General features: G+C 39.9%; 1 protein-coding gene and 1 long non-coding RNA gene across 24 annotated transcripts in view; one reads left to right on the top strand and one right to left on the bottom strand.

The window, feature by feature from the left end:
* The window catches only part of GTDC1 (glycosyltransferase like domain containing 1), a 193,130-nt gene that overhangs the window by 157,556 nt on the left and 15,000 nt on the right, over positions 1-20,574 (top strand). For all 20 annotated transcript variants that reach the window (XM_026089026.1, XM_026089024.1, XM_026089043.1 and 17 more), the window contains one exon: positions 18,411-18,520. In XM_026089026.1, coding sequence (XP_025944811.1) covers positions 18,411-18,520 — 110 coding nt within the window. The remainder of the gene's footprint in view (positions 1-18,410; positions 18,521-20,574) is intronic.
* Positions 3,506-8,230, bottom strand: LOC112977090. 4 transcript variants are annotated; one of them, XR_003257316.1, is made up of 5 exons: positions 8,140-8,230; positions 7,849-7,891; positions 6,803-6,859; positions 6,539-6,686; positions 3,506-5,898 (listed from the first exon to the last, which is right to left on the bottom strand). It is a non-coding gene; the product is annotated as an uncharacterized LOC112977090 (long non-coding RNA). The 4 variants fall into 4 exon arrangements; XR_003257317.1 differs by lacking the exon at positions 6,803-6,859; XR_003257314.1 differs by having other exon boundaries at positions 7,849-8,200.

Below are 20,574 nucleotides of genomic sequence, written 5' to 3'. Positions count from 1 at the left end.
TTTTCATATAAAGCAATCCACTGATGACAATTAATACGTAATGTTATTTAAATCATCTTAATTACTTTAATGTAAGTGATTAAGTGTAAAGATAGATGGTCGCACTGGACAGCTGATGTTAACTCTGTACCTACATTTAAAAAATGCCCTTTCAGTGTTACATAAATAGAAAGCATGTTTGAACGTATGAACAACGAAGCAATATTTTTTCTCCTGCTGACACAAATACCTGGTCACAGAATCTTCTCTGAACTGACAGAAATCTACTGTGCTGCATAATCACCACGAACATATAAACTTTAGCATGACTCCGACATAAATTAGGATTTAAAGAGGTAAAATGTCCTGATAATCTTCCGGTATTGGGCACGAACGTTTTAATCTAGTTTTTATTCCTCGCAGTTTGTTTAATCTGCGTGTGGCCTGATTAGAGTTCACTTCATCCACAGATTATGGGCTGTTTATTGCAGAGATGCTGGGGCGATCAGTAGGTCGGATTTTCCGAGAGCAACTGTTTTCAGGTGAAGCAATAAGTATGCCACACCGACAGGGCAAATCGCCTTTGCGGAGGATTTGACTTCCAGCACATTAAAACTCCAGAAGCTCTCCCAGATGATCTGCAGCATCTGATACCTAAAGGGATTTTCATCTTTGACTCTAAATGTCTGAACATAAAATTTAGGGCTTGGAAGTTGATGTGGAATCTGTCTTTGGATTTGTTTAATCAACTTCACACTTCCGACATAGCCTTTCTTGGGGAGCTGCATTTATTTTTAATCATGTTTCACTGCTGACTCCAAAATGCCCTGTGTTATTTTAAAATTTAGTGCATTAAAGTTGGAGACACTGTCTGTTTTCCTTTGCTGTAGCAAGTGTAGGAAGCTTAGTTTCCTTTTTATTTTTTGAGCCGTTTCATCCTCATTCACTGAGGACCACATTTAAAAATGCATATTTTTAAGACGGTCAGTTATAAAAAGTTTTATGATGCTGAGCTGTTTTCTTTAAATGCTAACCTAAATAGTTCCAAATGTTGCATTCAAAAACAGCAGACTAAAAGAAAATATTTTCCATATTATTCAGTAGTTTGCATAAAATAGCACAAAGCTAAGTAATAAAATTAACAATATTAAATTGAATAATTCCTTTTCTTTCTGTGTATATTTTTGCTTTAATTTAATTTAATTGCCTAAAGTTAGTTGCTTAAAGAGATGCGGCATTGTGTTTGTGCACATACTTATTGTTAAAGCTAAATTATTTTTAATTTGGAGAAGAGGAAAAAAAAAGCCGCATCAGCAAGAGCAAATGCCAAAATATAAAAGTAACACATTCATCCTTACGGGTAATATAGTAGAACATTGGAAACTTGGAGGTTGCCAGACACACAGCTAACATTAGGGCTAATTTTGAAAATCTAGCGTGCAGTCAATTTTACTGATGCCTGGGGACATACAAGGTAGAAGCTGACAAGAGAACTAATTTTGTTTGGGTTATTTACTGCTATGCATCATCCATGGGTTCCCGCCTGACACACAGCTATATGAAGGGGAATATTATCACACACTAAAAATTTATGTTGACATTCGATATTTGTTCAATATGTCAGCAGTATTACTTTCATAATCAAAAGAGTAAGAAAAAGGGAAAAGAAAAGCACTTTATGCTCATATAGATATATCTTTTTAATAACAGTCTATAAGGTTAATATAGTTTACCTTTGAGAGTATACAATGAAAACAAGCAGGGTTAGCAGGGAAAATGACAGAAAGCATCAACCCGAGCTGTTTGTTTGCCATTACCTACGCGAGCCATGTCAGCTCTCTGGCCCGCGTCTGATAGCTATTTGTTGTACAGAGAGCGCGGCGCAGGGAAAGGAAAAAAAAAAACACAAAAAACAGGGGAAAAAAAATATCAAACTCTTAATACTATTGTGTGCCCATAACCATCTGTCACTGCTAGCCTGGAGATGAGAGGAAGATTACGAGGAATAAACACTGAGCCGCCGAGCATTGGTAAAGCCTTCGGGCAAAAAACTCTTGTGGGGACATCAAAGACATTCTAATTCCGAGGCAGTCAAGGATTACAGTGTGTAACCTGTGCTGACAACAGATAAATGACTGGCAATATTGTGCCAGAGCTGTTGGGTCCTGCATGGAGTCCTGATGATGATGATGATGATGATGTTATCTCGCCGAATGGACTCTGCTGGGATAATTTTATGATAAACCACTTTTTTCAAATGCCACTGGGTCCAGGCAGGCATTTACTAGCTACGGGGGTAGCAATCAGTTTCTTCAAAATTTACTGTTCTAAGCCCATTAGAGTGCCAGCGCAGCACGGCTCTGCGGCGAAAATCCGAAACGCCGGGCTTTTTGCTAGGCGAGCGTATGCAAGTGGCAGGGGCTGAACTCCTACCCTTTAGTGTTAGGATGCTTGCGCAGCTGATTTATGTAAATTTGCTCGCGAAAATACAGTTTGGGTTTTAATTGGGGAATATGAATTAGGAAATTAAGGTGCCCGTTTAGCATTCCTCGGGCATCCGGGCGTCCTCGGGAGCGGGCAGGCGCGTCTTGGTGGCCCAGAGCACGCAGGTAAAAACCAGATACCGTCAACAGAGCCCGCGCCGCGCCGCACATCCAAAAATACGCGCTGGCTCCCTAATTAGAGGCAAGCACGTTGTGTGCCTTGTTCAGGCGTCCGCACTTAAAAGCATCCCTTTCTTAGGCCTAACACGAGCATGTCGGTGAAGTGTGCTAATTTTAGCTAAGTGTTGTAATGTGCGAGGGGGGGTTTTGTGCGTAAAACATTGGCAGTGGTATCGTGCTTGTATTCCAGCGTGAAGCACTCGCAGATATTGTCCTATACAATAATACTTAACTACCATTGTCTACACTGATGATTTGCATGTGTTCTTAATTAAAAAAAAAAAAAAAAAAGAAAAAAGGAAAGGAAGATTTATATGTTCCTCTGTTCCCCTTCACCTAACAAAAAACTCTTCGGCTTAACCATAAAAAAATATATACCATTGTGAAATCACGCTGTTGTTGTAGGAAAACTCTAAAAATGAAGTGATGGTGACCTCATTGCGTTAGTCCTACACTGGGAGCATGAATGGCCTAAAATATGGTGTTAGCCTCTAGCACATCCCTCACTAAGTCAACCAAATGTAGGCCCTGCTTGCTTGGAAATGTATCAAAATCGACAGTGACATTTTCTAGGAGATACATTCTCGCTTTAAATCTGTGTTAAAATGTCTTTGCATGAGAACAGGCCCTTAAATGCAATCCCTGCCCCTTCTCTTCATTCTTCCCGAATCTGAGCCTGTCAAGGATTATAGTGTGCAACCTCTGCTGACAGTAGATAAATAACTGACAGTATTTCAGCAGAGTTGCTAGGATCTCTGCAGAGTAATTTGTTTTCTCCTTTCCCACCAAGTCTTTAATGTTTTGTTATAAACATCTATAGCAAGGCACTGTTAATAGAAATGACTTATAGCCAAAGATCTGTATAAAAGACGGCAATGCTTCCCTTGACTTCTCTCTGTAAATATTACACCATAGAATTAGTTTTCCTTTGTGTAAATACGCTTTATTGAGAACAGACAGCAAAATTTCGATGATCAATGGACAGAGTTCCCAGATTTGATCAGAACTTTGTACCGTACCACAGATTTTCATTCCAACGTAATAAAATACACATGCAGTGAATGACGAGTATATTAAGGAGACGGCAGTGATTGGTGTGATGCGGTCCTCTTTCCCCAACCATTTACACGGGAGCATTTACACATACACGTTATTCCCACTCACTGCACCCCGAAAAGGCTCCCGACGCTCATCAAAGCTTTCGCTGTAATTGGGGCTACAGCAGCTTGTTACTCAGCTCTTTCCATGTGCGAATGTGGATGAGTGCAGTTGCAAATCCTCTGACCCCAAACCATAGTCATGCAGGCCAGACGATATGTATGTAATTTTATTATAATATTCTAGGCTCTTTGCTTCTTTCATTCTTTTAATTCAAGGCGTTTACTTGGGCCTCATGTTTTCTCTTTTTTTCCCTGTGTGCGTTGTATCATCTCAACCGTTAAAGACCCGATAACCGACAGTGGTCAGAAATCAATTTTTCTTCCCCTAATTGTACGGGTATGATAAAAGATCACGGGTGGGATCTGAGAGAATTTACACACGCATGCAAAACAAACGTCTGTTATCAATTCATGTAAAAGATGAGATATGCCCCTTATCTCGTATCGTGTGTGTCAGCGTGTGACAAGAGCGCCTGGAGGGAGGTGGGCAAGGAGATACAAGAGCAGGAGGAACTGCCGTGGAAGTCACGAGGAAGAAATTCAGGAAGAAACAATCTAGATGGCAAAAATTATCTGAAGGTTCTCTGCTCTCAGGGAAAACAATATGTGCAAAGATACGGCTGTGCCCCGTGGTCGGTTTTGAAAGTGGGGTATCGCTGAAGTTAGTGTGCTCAACTTTAAGGTTTAAAAGGCATTCAGAAGTTCAAAGTACTTAATATAGAGCCAGGTGAGAATGCTCCTTCTTTAATAAGCAACAAATCTGTAACCCAAGTCATATTTTCCCCGTGTTGCAGAATTCTTTGGACCAAAGTTTGTCCCATCAGGATGCAGACAGAGGAAGACAGCAAAAGGCAAAAGAGTAGATGCTCCACCTAGAAATCAGCTTTCAGTAGCCAGGCGTGTTGCTGGTCTCAATGTGCATCCTCCACAGCCTTAACTAAAATGGAGCAGATATGGTAAAAAGCCCGTAGGATGTAAAATAGCCATTTTAAAACGGAAACTTTGTAGCAGTGTGTAAGAAAAGGTATCTAATGCTCCCCAAGGAAAACTGTGTTCACTAGGGATGTGATACAGATGACACATGGTGAATGAAACATTGCCATAAAAGTGTACGTAGAGACACCAATTAGAAGCTGATACCCTCACTTCTTGAACATTTAAAGTGAAAAGAAAATAACCTAACTTCATTCTCCTGCAAGGAAAACTAGAGTTAAGTTTGACAGCACACATTAGTTTCTGATGAGTAGCAAACAATTCAAGAAAGTTAATGAAATACTCCAAGAAATTCAGATTTAAATGTAAACTGGAAAGGCAGTTGGGAAGTATCCATTCTTTATTAGTTGATTCATAAATGAAGTGTAATCTTGAAAATTCTTCCCACAGCTGGGGAGTTGGGGTATTGAACCCTTTCAGTGGAAGATGTACTATTAAGGAATCATTGTTTTTAAGATCTTTTAGAAATTTTCAGAATATAATGAAGACCTCTCAAGTATGAAAAATCTCCTCATATAATGAACATCTCAACAATGTTTTTTCCATCTTCCTTATAACATGTTTTCTCTAAGGGCTATAAGAAGTTGATAGTTCAGAAGAGAAAACATCTCAAATTTTGATAACAGGATAAATACCCTTTGTATTACCTTTATATTCTCCAGCTTAAAAGCCAGATATAATTTTGGGTAGGAGCAGTTTGCTTATGTTTGTGATACATCAGGGCCTATGGTAGGCATTCCCAGAGCGATAACTGGCTTTATGAGCATCTCTTCATTTCCCTTTCCTTGGCTTTATGAGCATCTCTTTGGTTCTGAGGTTGAAACGTGGACACCTGGAGTTTCAGAAGAATTGTCCTCTAGTCCCCAACTAAACCTGGACCTACCGTTTCTGAAAACTGTAGAGTGTGATGATAATCAGGACAAATTCTAGCATGCATGGAGCCTTCCCTTCATGCACAGTGCAGGGCAGCGTTTCATTCCTGGGTAAAACGGCAGGGAATGAAATGCTTGTCATGACATCCACCAGTGAAGCACTTGGAGGCGCCTCCACAGTGCGCTGTCTCCAAACAAAAGTAGCGAGTACCAAGATCTTGCTTCCTAAACCTTAGGGAAAACAACAACTATTATTACTGCTTGCACTTGTATGCATTTTGCATACCTGTAAAACCTTAAACCTGTTAGTCTCTTACAGGAGTATTCAGGTTCCCATCCTACAGATGGAGAAACTGAGGCAGGAGGCAAATAACCAGCTTTTCCGCTACGGCTCACCGAACCGCGCGTGCCTTTTGAGATGCGTTGGCGCTGCCTGATTCTCAAGCCACTGCCCTAACTTCTCACTTTCCCCAGTCAAGAGCCAGGTAACTGCCTCTGTAAGACAGAAAAGAGCAACGACATCTACGTTTAAATCAGGCACGTAACTTTGCGTTACGCGGTAAATCTGATGAGCTGAAAAAGGGGGATTTTATATCTTGTAAAAAGATTGCATTTCTGCCAATCATACTGAAAGATGCACAGAGTTAAAAGGTGTTAGGTTTTATGAGTGATACTTTTTCTTGCGTGGTTTCAATTGCCCGAGCTCCTGATTAATAGTTGAAGCAGTTTGCTCATTTGGCATCAGCAGGCTAATAAAGGAGAGGGGAACTATCTGCGAAATACAAAGAGCTAAAATATTTTGTGATCTGTTCTCACTCAGATGTATACTTCAAATTGCATTCCCTCAGTGGTGGGAAATAATTTCAGTTACCCTGGTCACAGTAGAAAGCAGTCCTCTTTTTGAATGCCTTTTTTCATTAATGTAGATATGTTTCCGAGATGAGAAACGATGTTTCTTCTAATTACGGTTACATGTAGTTAATTTCCTTTTTTAAAAGCTCGGTGTGAAAGGCAGTTTCCTTTAAAAAGGAAGGAAGAAAAAAAAGAAAAAAGTGATACAGCTGATGTTCCTGTTGCCTTAGCAACAGATTTATTTATTAGGGTCTGAAATGACATGAGTTAATATACCACATACCTGCTGATCGGCAAACTCTCCTGTTTCAGCTCCAGTTGACAATTAAGTCCTGGACAGCTACAGCCAGGGGTTAATGTTACTCATTAGGAGAACTAGGTCATTACTGGGAAATCAAGGCACTTAAGGCAGCATGGATAAAATTCAAAATTCAACATCTCAAGGAGTGAGGGGTTTTATGTTAATTAACCTTATTTTCCTTTCATTAAAAAAAAAAATCTTTCATATATGCATATGACAGTGGATCAATTAATTGGAAAAAAAAAAGTAAGCTTTAGTTTACTTTCCTCTCCTAGTTGTCTTCATTTCCTTTGGAAGCGTTTCATTATTTTATGGAAAATTCTTATGTCTATATGATGAGTAAAAAGGGTATTAAAATTAAGAAGGGAATCATCATGGAAATCAGCTTTACCACAAGGGAATGAGCAAATAAAAGCCTTGGAAATGAAAATAAATAAGCTTTGCTAATACCTCACCTAAGGAGCAGAATATAAGCCCATCAGAGCTTGGAGATATTTAGAGGTACTTCTTTGCTTCTTTATTAAGCAGTTACATAGTTATTTGACCTTCAGAAACTGAAACTTTAGAGAACTAAATCCAAGTTGTTGGTAAATATTCTGTTTACAGGAATTTATTCAGTGCTGTAGCACACAGTAACTCCTGCAGTTGGTAATTGGCTTCTGATTTCCAGTAAAATTAAATATATTCTCTGAAAGTTTTATTATGGTATCTGAATTGGAGTTTTAACTTGATAAGTCATAAGTGATTTAATAAAGCTCTTCTGAAAGCCTTTATTTACTAACTTTTAGCAGACTTTATTCTGATACTGGAGAACTTAATAGGCTGCAAAAGAATCATATTTAAATTAACTTTTTTTTTTACTCACTGCTCTCCCAAATACATTTAATTCTTTCACTTCAACTAAATACTCTACTTTCTTTTCTCTGTTTGAGCTCTGCGACCCAATTCTGCTTCTAGTTGCATGTGGGTGAATTTGGTGTAAACCCTGCTTCCACTCCTGTAAAGTCAAGGTTAAAGCAATATCTTACCTGAGGTGCATGTAGTAAACGATGTTCTCAGATTTTAAGAGCACTGTCATCCATAAAAAAAAGAAAAATTCAAAGCCTGTGAGAGGTCTGGAGCGTGTGGTGGCATTGCGCTCTAAAACACCCTACAACTTTGCGCGACTCCATTTCCAAAGCCACCTTCTTTCGATTGGAAATAGGTTACAAAAGTATGTTGTGTCGGGAGCTCCTGTGCTTGTGAAATGGAGTTTGATGCGGGGCTTTGGGATGTTTTGGGACGTTTTGCTTCACTTTATTAGGGTAGTAATTACTTACTGAAGATCCCCGCGGCAGCTGGTGGAGGTCGTGGTGGGTGACGTGCGTGAGAGGCGATGTGCTGCTGTCCGTTGTGTGTCGCTGATGCGAGCGCGATACAAGCCGATCTGCGGACTGCAGAGGAAGCCGTTGCTGCTTAGCCGCGCCAATCTGCTCCGACACATAGATGTGATAGTGAGACGGAAAGAATTTTCAAATAAAAGTTAAAGTGGCATAAAGATTCTGCTTAAAATATCACATGCCGAAACCTTCCTTCTTCATTCCCTCCGTAGTACCCAGGCGCAATAATGCTGTAAGGGCAGCCACTTCGGTGCTGTCCTCTGAGGGCTGCTGCGACAAACCTTTCTGCCATGGTTCAAAAACTGATTTTGAGTTAATATATGACTAAACAGAACTACATCACCTGGAATTTTGAGTTTATTTTAAAGTTTGGAAAAGATGTATGATAGTTTGCCATAAAAGCTCTAGTAAACCTGGCTTTCCCTTTTTCCATAATGGGAGACTCAGTGCTTGGTATCTTCCTTCTCTGGGGCAACAACTGCAAAAAACAATTCTTTGAACAGAAATGTATGTGCGCTGGCAAGACCAAGGGCTCTTGGCAGTCATTTTGAGGCTCTGAAGGAAGGGGGCTTAGACTCTTCCACCTATTTCCATCGAAGCAACCCTTTTCTGCCCCAATCTCCCAAACATGTTTTGGCCTCCTCTTTGAAACCTCTTCCTTTTCTCTTTGCCAGTCCCAGTTCCTCAGGCGTCTTTTCCTTTCTAGTCTCCCTGGCCAGAAAATTCTCATTGCGTTCGTCTCTTCCCCAGTTTCTCAACCTTTCAAGTTGTCCTCCCTGCCTTTCCATACCATGTTGGTTCCTGTTTGCTCCTAAGCCCCATTGTCCAACCTGGATGTGTTGCCTCCTTGGTTTCTTATACTAGTTTCCTTGCTCAGCTAATCACATATTTCTCCTTATGAACTAACATTGTATCGTATCTTTTTCCCTTCTCCCTTTACTCAATTCACTATTTCTTTGTCCTGCTTTTCTTGCCTGGTTGGTCTTATTGATCAGATCTCAGATCTCCACCTCTGCTTTTCTGTGGTCCCCGAGAGACTTTTAGCCAAACTAGAAAAACACACATTACCATTACTAGTTTCTGCCTCTTCAGCCCCTCTCTTCTGCCAGCTGCTTTCTCTGAACCTCACCTTCCATTTTCTTGTGGATTCATATCGTCAGCGCGTTGCAATCAGTGTCTTATTCTGTAAAGTCCAGTAATCTTATTCCGAGCCCAGTACAGGAATCATTGAAAGTGAAGACAAGATTTTTGTTGTCGGTTCAAATGTTAGATCCTGCCTGCACTCTAGCAGCCTGACCTGCGAGAGCAGGACCCTCACGCCCAGCCTTGGCCTGAGGTATGCCCAAGAAGTGGAGTCTTCAGTGACCATGCACAAAGAGAAATTTTTCCAAGGCTCATAACTTGGCTACGTTTTTAGGAGGTTTTTCACAAGGACAACAAAAGGCATATCTTTGACACAAAATCGGGTCTGGCCAAATATGCAGTTCTCTCTTTAAAACAGAAAGAAGCTTATTTGAAATTTAACATATGCAAGATACTGGTTTTGGTTTTACTGGGTAATGGGATATTTTAAATCTTGTTCTTTGGATATTCTGAAAACTTTTGGCAGAATTTTTCAGAATGATTTTAGTCCAAGATAGCCATCAGTCCTGGGAAACATCATAAACGAAGGACAAAACAGATTTTGTAGTAAGAAGTTCCAAGCAAACTTAGCAGACGGTGCCACCAGTCCCCTTTGTAATATACAGCACCCCTCACCAAAGTATGTGAATATCTTCCAAGAGACAAAAGTCAAATCCTTCATAAGCCAATAATCTAATTTTCATTTTCCTCTGTATTTTCCCCAGTAATAGGGGGCTATGTTTCTTCCTTCAAAGCTCTTTTTAATTAATTTCCTCTTCTTACCACACTACAACTATTTGGTTTTTTTCCTCTCTTTCCCTTCTTTTCCTCCCCCACCCTCCCTTTTCTCCATGTTTTCAACCTTTTTTTTTCCCCTTTGTCCTCTCATTCTGCTTTTTCTCAATTGTGGTTGTGGGAAAACTGAGTCAAAGAAATGAGTTCATTCCATATTCTGAAAGAAGGGAGATTTGTAGTTATTTTAATCTCTTTGAATAATGAGTTTCAGCCTTGGTCTTGGTGCCAAGAAAAGTTCCTGCTTAGGAGCTTCCTCCTTGGAGATGACAGCTTCACGAATCCAAAATGGATGAGTTATCTTGGGTATCCTGGCTAATTCCACTTGGGGAGGATCACGACTTCCTTTTTGACCCAGGCACTGTAGCTGGTGGAGTATTAAATAGTCATAGTTTGGTATAATATGTAGGTCCACCATGGAAATCACGGTGGAATAGACAGCATCAGTCTGCAGGGTCTTGTGTAGTGAGGTAGCTGTTCTCAATCAACATGTAGTAATGTAGTTTTTATGTGGTAATTTCTGTTTAATTCTTCTTCTGTTCTTCTGAGGAACCACCTGAGTACCAAATGTAGATTATTATCCACTTACTATCATATTATTGCCCATCTATTATTACCATGAGATGATTTTTTTTTATAGTATGTTGAATTACAATAGGATGTATTGTGTATGGTTATCAGAGCCCTCAGGGTCACTCAGCTATTTCATCTTGCCTCCCACTACTCCTCACAGTGGGGAACCGTTTTGTTATGCTACATTTGGAACTTAAAAGGAAGTTAATTTTGATTTTTTAAGATGCTTTTGGGGAGAGTCCATAAGAGTTACTGGATTGCTTTCAAAATTCAACTAAAATGATTTTCACATGAATCCTGTACTGTTACACTTGTGAAAAGCTGGATTTGCTAAGTTGAAGTAAAAGAAATGAGCAGGCATCCGAATCAAAGTGCATTGATTTTTACACCAAGGTAGCTGAGACCAAATGCAGGTCGTTTTGTCTTGAAAGGTTAATCTCTCTTTAGGAAGTAAGCAGAAGGTTCAGTGACTGATGCTGATCCTGAGGTTTCTTTGGTTAGGGAATGGGCAATATTTTATTTTGAGTTTTTTCTTTATGAATTGTGAGAGGAGGAGAAGAAGGATCTAAACAATAAACTCCCAAGGTTCTTTTTTTATGGATCTCTTCTAGATAACACAAGATAGGGGAAAATGCTTTTCCAGCGTAAAGCAAAATGCCACCCATTTTTCTCAGGCCAGCAATTTGAAAAATCAGAAGGTAAAATACACACTCCTCACTGTAAATACATCATGGGCTATAATAGAAAATCAAACACTATATTTGCCCGAAGTGTTTTGCTGCTTTTTGCCTCTCTAGTGCCATCTTTGAATTCCTTGCCTGGCACAGGTATTTCACAGGCATGGGCAAAGACCAGGGCTTTTGTTTGCTTGCAAAACCTCCAGATTTCTGGCTAGAGTTTGTTCTGTAGGATCCTTTATTCAGTGACACATATGCAAAACCATTTTCCTCTCGTTGACTCCATTTTTTATTAACTGACGGCGTATTGCGGTAACTTTTGATGCTGATGATGCCAGACAACGTTTAGAGGCACAATTACAGCAAAGACATTTTGTGAGCATATCAGCTGAAGAAGAAAACTCATTGGACTTAACTACATATTTTCACTCTACCTTTACCTCACTTTGGAAATGTAAAAAGATGGGAAAATGCTATGATAAATTGAATAAATGGAAAGTAATTAACTTTCCCTTCATGTTTGCATTTTCTTAGTTATTTCTTTTCCCCCTGTTTCTTTTCTAAAAGCTCTTTCCTGGCAGTAACATTTCCTCTCTTGCAGTTATCATGAGCATTGTTATTAGAAACTTGGTTTTAGAATTTTACTTTTTTGTCTTTTTTTTCAGTCTTAACATAGACAAAATGTATATTGAAATGATTTGATTTAGGCAAGTGCCTTCCTTTTCCATGAAAATAATTATTACTAGAATGTATTTCATTTACTGTGTTGAGTAGGTTTGTAACATGAGGCCTCTTACTTGAAGAAGCATATTATCCTCCTGAAGTATTTACTGGCTCTGATCCTCACCACATTCCCATAAATGAAAGCTCCTGTAAGACTGTATCTTACAGATGGGGAAACCTGGGCAGAGCAGTCTCACGGGAAATCAGTGACAGAAAAAGATCAGAACTCAGCAGTTCTCTGTTTTTAAGTCCATGCTTATTTTTGTGCACTACGCTGCAACTTTCTAACATTATTAGATTATAATAAACCTAAATTCACAAGTTGATGGGCTTAATATTTAGCATAAAATTTCAAAGTGAAATGCAGTAACTGGTGAAATACAACGATAAAATCGCCGGTGCTTTTCTTTGGGTTCGGTTTGGCCTGAAACGGAGCCCTGTTTCTGGCTCACCCAAGTGTGCATTTAAGGATTGCACCATTGAGTGCAGTGGTGTGCTGCCGTGAGTTTCCCGAGAGTGCCCTGGCCAGATACAAGGTCAGCAGGAGGCTGGTGTCGTGTGGCTTGTCTTACCAGCCTGTGGCACGAGAGCTTCTGAGCCTCCTCCGTCACCCTCACCAAGTCCATATTGTATCAGTCAGACCAGTAAAGAACGTCAAGTTCTTGCTTTTATCGCCCAAGTGAAGAGCATTACTCGGATAACGGCACCTACCAGCTCCTGGATCTGCTCGCGACGGAGGCGCAGGTCTTGCCTTGCCCCTCTCCCAAGGCTCAGCATCACTGACCTCCCCGTTCTCCTCCGTCACCCTTTCATAAACTGTAAATCTTAGGAAGGATTTGGCAGGCTTTCTTCTTCCCCTCCACGCTGCGCTCCTGCTCTGACACTGCTCAGTGTCTCTTCTCGCTTTACTCTCTTTCTGTTCAATCCTTCTCCTTTAATTACCAAGCAGTTTTATTTTTGCTTCCTAATTTATTTCTTTACTGATATTTTTCTGACCTTTTCTCTACCACGGATACCACTCTCAAATGCTCTCTACGGCTTCTACCTCCCTCTGAGTCTGATTTTTCTGTTTTCTTTCATTTTTCCCATATACCTTTTTTCTCCTCTACTTATTCCATATTTGTCTTTCTTCGTTTGGCTTGGGCTAGCCCATCTTTTTTTAAGTTTTCAACTTGAATGTTGCATCCTATTCTTCTAAGCGTGTGGTTCCTCGTAGTCTTTTCCTCGTTTGGATGCTGTGCGTTCCTGGATTTTTTTGCTCTTCTTGGGGTCCCGTCCCCTTTCCGTACCATTTTGCCTAGCTTGCCTCCCTTGCTGGCTGCCAGACTCGGTCCTCGCTCTTTGACTTTCCCCACACTAAATGGTGAAGCCTTTTCTGCCCACTTTCAGATCGTTGTGACGGCTCCCGCTAATGATCCGCCTCCGGGACATCTCCGTCGGGGTTTTCCTCCCTCGACTTTCAGAGATTTGTTCTTCAAGTGTTATTTTTTCGTTTGCCAGTGCTGCTCTGATGTCTCATTTAGTGATTTTTCTCTTTCTTCCCTTTATTCAGAGGAAGCCTTCAAGGTCTGTGTCTTATTTTTCCTTAACTTGCAGTTGCTGACTCTGTGCTCAGGGACTTCCCGAAGGCCTTTGCTCATCCCGAGTCTCTTCCAGCTCGTCAGTCCTCCATCCCCAAGCGCGGTGCCCAACGCTGTAAACAATGAGCAGTATTTTGGTGGCCCAGAGTGACAGCCATCTTCTCGAAGGTAGCCAGGAATCGGTGCAGGAGCTCTGGGTTCATAGCCTAAATCTTAAAACGTTGGTTTAACTTCCAAAGGTTTCGTGAGTGCTTTAGTGCTGCCATTTCCCACCTTTGTGCCGCTGACGTTCAAGTGATTTATTAAACGGGGAGGCGGGAGGAGAGATGCGTGCGATTCGGGGCAACGGGAAGGCTGGATTTAGCTCCTCTTTTCCCACTGATGCTTGCCGTAGCCTGGTTCTCTGTGACCTGGAAATAATACTTCTCTGCCTCTGTGGGCTCTTTGGATTTTTTTACTTACCATGGTGTAGAAAATGTTCCGAACTGCTTGGATTTAAGGCACTATAAAATGTGAAATATTACTATGTGCCCTCACGATTTTGAATTCGCTGCTGCTGGAACACTGGCAATCTCCTTTGCTAAATGTCTTAAGAAGATTAAGATTGACCCTTTTAATATTGCTTTTGGCTGCATTTATTTGTAACCCTTTCAAAACACATGACACCTTGAGAGATGGCATGGCAGGACTGTTGTTATCACAATCATTACATACCCTTTATGCATTGTTTTTTTTCTGAAATATTAGGGCTTTCTCCCCTGGCTTAACACTTCTGTGTTACAGATTAATTCGCATAAGCCATAGTTTTTAAACTTACTTGCTTTTTTTTAAAAGAGACTGCATTTATTTTGGCCCTTTGAGCGCATTCTGTCTCTTTTACATAACTCTTACCCTTCCTAGCTGCATAGCTATATGTGGCTTTCTCATCCAAATAACTGGGATTGTCACCAAGAATGATCAGTTTTATATATACCTAAAAATTTAGTCTTAAGTCTCATAAGACCATATGGGTCTCTTACTGAATTTCGCTCAGATGCAGGAGATGAATATAGACCGAATACTGTAAAGGGCCAAATTTACCTTTTTTCCATCAGCGATCAGGACTGTGGGTCCCCACCACCGATAGGGACTTATTTGCATTTAGCCGGCTCTGTGTGCGCTCTCCTTCCAGGATGGACTGGAGCTAAACTCACAAAAGCCCTGAATTTCAGAAAAAAGGTGTTTTGAAGACTGTTGCCATCCATGTGATGTAGAGTTCTTTTTTTTTGTCATTTTAGGCTGGAAAGAGGGGCGTCAGGCATCAATTAGTCCTGACAGCATCCTTCTGTGGTGAAAAACAAGTAGTCACACCCATTTTACAAAGGAAAAGGCTAAGGCAGAGCTACTGGACGCTCAGTGCTGAGGCTACTAATGCTACAACTTTCCCATTCTCCATTTGATTTCGTTCCCATTGAAATCAAAATATAGGCTGGAAAGTCTTGTCTGAGGCTGCAGGGGGAAGTCACCATAAGTCAGGATGGAAAACAAGGAGATCCTGCGCCACGTTGCCACAGGCAGACCAGAGACCTGCAGTGTTAGCACACAGGATAAAAACCTCTTGAGTAAACCTGGGTAAAAATTTCCAGTGTGCAACACTGAGGTATTGAGATCTCAACGTGGAGGGCGAATATCTCTAATGTCAGTGCTCTCAGATCCAAATTTAGTTATGGGAAAGAAGTGTATGCTGCCCGTGCCCATTTTGTGGCGGTTTGGTCATTTTGACATTTGCATATTTTTATGATGAAATTTAGAATACATTCATGCCATGCCCAGTTTTTATTTTTCCTTTACCAAATGAATATTAAATCAAGTAAAAATACAAATGCCTAAACTAAACAACAAAAACAGACCCCTGAATCACATTAGCTTGATTTTTTCCCAAATATGTAATATCTTTGAAGAAAAGTTTGCATTTTGATATCAGGCTTTTATGCAGTTTTGCAGCTCTTCTCAAGGAAATGGAGTATATACAATTAATACTGTTTAATAAAGCTCAAAAATGCAACAGATGCAGCCAAAAGTGCACGTCATTTTGAGCAGATCTTTACAGAACAGACATTCCATATTGTGTTCATCTTTTTCCACGATCACTGCTATGACAATCTGGTGTGTTTAGCAGTTGCTGCTGAGTAAGGCAGACTGGATTGTATATGATTTTCTCCATGTCAGCCGAGACACACAGCACTCTTCTTTTTGGTGCAGGAAAGAGAGGGTCTTGTGCTAGTTGTTCTCTCTACCAGCAAAAGCTATGCCGTTATTAACTTAAAAGTATAATAATACATTGCAATCTGTAGGTGCATGTGCCAGAAGCTTTCTGTAAGTCCTCACAAAAAATGGCTAAAAATAAAATGGTTGTGCCTGGAAAAGTTGCAGGAACTGACAAATTGAACTGTATAAACTCCCAAGTAGAAAAGCCACAAGATTCACAAAATTCGTCGTTAAAACATGTGGGCATCGTTGCTACCATATAAAAGCAAAATGTTTTAAAAGGAAACGTGGAAGGAGGATCACCTACACCAGAAACCCCATAAGCCGGGCTCCAGTGCAAAGGAAATGTTTCCCCTTCCAGCATTCCTTCTGGGTGCCAAATTTTCCTTCTGTTCTTCCCCACCTATTAAACAAAGCTGCAACTTCCAATCCCTATCAGTTTTCCTAAATCTGTGCAGCGTATGTGGCTCGGGCGAGCAGCAAGGCTTCGCGTTCCCCTGCCAGCTCCTTGACAATGTGGCTCCAACAGCAGCCTCCACTTTTGGCTGCCTCCAGGACCCCTGGTCTCTCCTGGAAAGCGGCAGGGAAAGCGTATCCTTTTCTGGAAGGACTTTTTGTGACGGTGTAGCCTCCACTGCAGATTGCGAAGATTTGGAAAGATCCGTATGGGAAGCCTCGTGGCTGCGGCTGTCAGGCTGCCTTCGCGGTGTGCGTGGATGTTTCAGTCTGGTGATGCTTCACACGCATGCTGTGCTCCTCAGGTCCACCGAAGGACCGTTTATAAAACACCCATAAAAACCCGCCGGCGAGGGAAACTGAGGCTAACGTTACAATCAGTTGCATGACTCTGTGCAAGGAAGCTGTTTTCCTTGCAAAGCTGCTCATTTCCGAGGTAGACGTCCCGTTGCAGCCAAGTCTGTTATGAGTCCGTTTCTCAGCTCTTTCAGCTGGACATTTGGAGAGGACTAGCATGTTGGAAATATGTAGATACCTATAATTCACCTAGCAGAAACAGGTGGATGTTTTAATCATCAGGTTGCAAGCAAAGTAGTAGACAGTTGTCAGTTCTTTGCAACTGCAAGAAATTCGCTCGCAGAGTCAATATTATCCACTTTGGTTGTTGGAACCACCGTGAAAACTCCTGGTTCACAGATGTGAAACAAATTATGAAGCTTATGCTGTTGCATTCCTCTTTATTACTGGGAACAAAACAAATCTGGGAGATGCAGACCTTCTTAAAGTAATTATTGTCTGGCTTTTATTTTTAAAAATGCAGCTAATTCTGAAAACTCTACAGTTCCTGAAGATTTTTCAGCCTACAAAAGTCACGTTAATTATAAGATTAATTTGTTTTAATTCCCCAAACGAAAAATATTGACTGAATGAGAAATTAACACATGTAGAGCTGCAGATGTCATTTGGCTTCAGATTTCCTGAATGATACAATTATTAATCTTTCATATAGTGGTGCAACAAACCTACAGATTCGTTGTACAAAATCAGACGGTGCAGAAAGACACCAGGACAGCCAGGCTATCGATTTGCCATAATGCAAGAAGGAAAACAGGGGAATTTTCTAAATACTAAATAAAAACAAAGTCTTTTAAAGACATATGGTGCACATCTGTCTGAAATAATACAATAATTTAAAGCAGAGTAATTAAATGCAAAAAATAATACAAATTTCACCTTGGAGCACGGGAAGTAACTCATTGCAGTTTTAATATCATTTCCCAAATTCTGAAAATTTAGTTTATCCGTGGTATCTTTTTAACCTTTCATTTTGCCCTAGTAAAGAAGATAGACTAGCAAATAGGTTTTTCGTTTCTTTTTAGATACAAGCCTTGTGTTTCAAGACATTGACTGTCATACCTTTAATATTAACTTCAGCTGAAATTATAAATATATACAGGTTTCTTATCTACTGCTTTAACTCCCAGCTAGCTCCTTACAAGTCTAAAGGTGGAAAATACCCTCATATTAGGGTTATTCTTTCTAATGCACTGAATGAATCAGGAGTACATGTTAATGCAGCATGGATTCATAAAATTCCATTTTGGGAAATCATATGTTTTTAACAAAAGTTTTTGATTAATATATTGCTCCTGAAAAAGGGGGTAAAATATACTGGAGATTATGTATCTTATTTCGGTGAATGAAAAAAAATGAGAGTTTTTTCCTACCTCTGCATTTTTAGCATGATTTTGCTTTAAGCTTGGTGAGATATTATTCAGTCCTTGCTTTCTAAGTTAGTAATTTAAAGAGTAAAGACATCATTTCAAGACAGGGAAGAGATATAAGAATCTGATGAAACTGAGTTTTGGTCTTGAGTGCTGGATTGAGAAAAATATGCAACCGTGTGGCATAAGTAAAGAGGGAATTTATGCTGAGCTTTTGGTCCCCAAAAGGAGAATTTAAGAAAAATGCTGTTCTGATGAGCAAAAAACAATTCCGCAAGTAAGCAACTGATGCTGAGATACCTTCTGTTTATTTCAAGGGAACACGATAAAGATCCTGAAACTTTCTTCAAAGTACTGCTGCAACTTAAAGAGAAAGAACTGCCTTTTCATGTCTCTGTCCTGGGAGAGTCTTTCAGTGAAATTCCAGGTACCTTTTTTTTTTTTCCCTTTCATGTAAAGTTATCATAAAATTGATATTTACAGAAGGGATTTTCATATATATATTTTCTTAGGTTAATGAAATGAATATTTAAAGATGTTCATAAATTCTGCTGTAATACTAAATAGTATTGGCATGTTGTAAAATTAAAATTATTAAGGACAGTAAACATTCTTTATTTTACTTGGCGATGGAACACTTTATTTATGACTTGTGTTTCAGTAACACATCTATATTTATCTAAATGTAGAGATAGGTGTAAGTGATTGGATGATTCAGATGGGAAATAAAATCTTTCAGGTCTAGGTCACTCACCTGAAATCCAGACTGAGATATTAGTGGGTGAAAATACCTACTTGCCCTTCAAACCTAAGGTTAAGGACTTCTGTGGAGAGCTTCTAGTTTGTATCTGGCATGAAAGTGGTCATTAATCTTTAGGATTTTTATGCCACTCTTTTGCACAGTCCTCCCTTTCCTTGGGTTCTGATAACCCTATTCTGTACACAATTTTATCCATTTGAAAACAGAATTAGGGCTTTCCATGATATGCACAAAGCTTTGTGTCTAAGATATTAGAGTAATAAACAGAATAATCAAATCCTATATTGGGTGTACATGCAGTAAATTAAACCGTCTAAAAATGCGCATTAATGACAGGTGAATACCTGCTGTTTTCGCTCACGCATGTCTTCCAAAGTAAGTTCATTTGTCAGTGTTGTGGTATTTATTGCCTGTTGGACTGGTGATCAATTGTTTTAGTTTTGATTCTTTCAGTTTTTAAGACACCGAGAAATTGATCTGTTCCAAATAACTTTTGGGGCCACAGCAGCGGCACAGTTGGATTGGAAAAAGAGGTAATAATTCAGTCAGAGGAAATTCTTGCTGTTTTCTGTCCACTTCTTTTTAGACAGCCTCGTGAAAGCTTGTTCGCCGAGGCAGGCCTTATCGCAGATCCCAAGGCAACACTGCCTTCCAGACTGAGCGCACCAGATTTCTTAGAAGCAGCAAATTCTAAAGAATATGTGACAGATAGGAATATAGGATGGTGCACTGTGGGAACAGATTCTATTGACACTCATTTTGGATGTTGTTACATATCTCATTTGTGGCTTCAGTGCTTATGAATAATGTAGATCATCCTAAATTTATGCCAGTGTATCAAATCTATATGCCGCACCTCTTGTCTTGTCAATTCATTCATCCTCATGTATAAATAGAGTCTCTATAAAGGGCAATGTGGTGAAATGCGTCTCATCACCCTGCGTTTGATAGGGCCATATTCATACAAATGACATATGCAGGTCTCATTGCTAACAAGTACCAATAAAACCTGTTGCACATACTTTACTGAAAATCTATTTAAGAGATTTTTTACAGATTTTTTTTTTAATAAATTGTTGGCGCAGCATTTCCTTTCCCTCCAATTATGAGATCAAATTCCTTCAGTAACATAGATGTCACGTTTACAGTCTTTGTAAGAGAAAAAATACATAACGTGTTTGATAAGCCAGTAATCATCCATTTATCTGAAAACACAGTAGTTCAGTACCTCACTGGTTAGAGGAATGAAGTGTGTATCCATTAGAAAGCTAAGAAATCTTTCATTGTCACTGGCAATAAAGCATGTTTTTAGGGTCTAAAGAGGTAAGACCTTAAATTTGTCCCCGGGCAAGTGTGCTGTGCAGGACAGTTCCACCTTTGGGGAAGGAAGCAGATAGTTTCATGACTGCCTTTTTGGAGGTCTTTGTCAAAGATGGAGGACCTAAGGCTGGCAAGTTTCCCAGTTTTAACCAGAAATTATTCCTTATGAATGAGATTTGTTATATCTATCTAATATTTGATCTTCATGCACGTAGTACTAACAGCACTTTGAATTAGCAACTTAATAATGTTGTCTGTGATTGGTACTCTGCTCTCCTAGGATATAGGATGCACTTGCAACATATTTTTTGTGGGTGATCAAATTTCCACTAGATGACAGTAGCAGCTGAACAATATCTGTATTTGAAAGCCTGGCCCAGACATCTGAGGCTCAATATTTG

This window comes from Apteryx rowi, unplaced genomic scaffold, assembly GCF_003343035.1.
Source record: "Apteryx rowi isolate R43461 unplaced genomic scaffold, aptRow1 scaffold_8, whole genome shotgun sequence".
Taxonomy (NCBI): Eukaryota; Metazoa; Chordata; class Aves; order Apterygiformes; family Apterygidae; genus Apteryx; species Apteryx rowi.
Note: the sequence above shows the minus strand (reverse complement) of the source record. Positions and strands in the feature narration are given on the sequence as shown.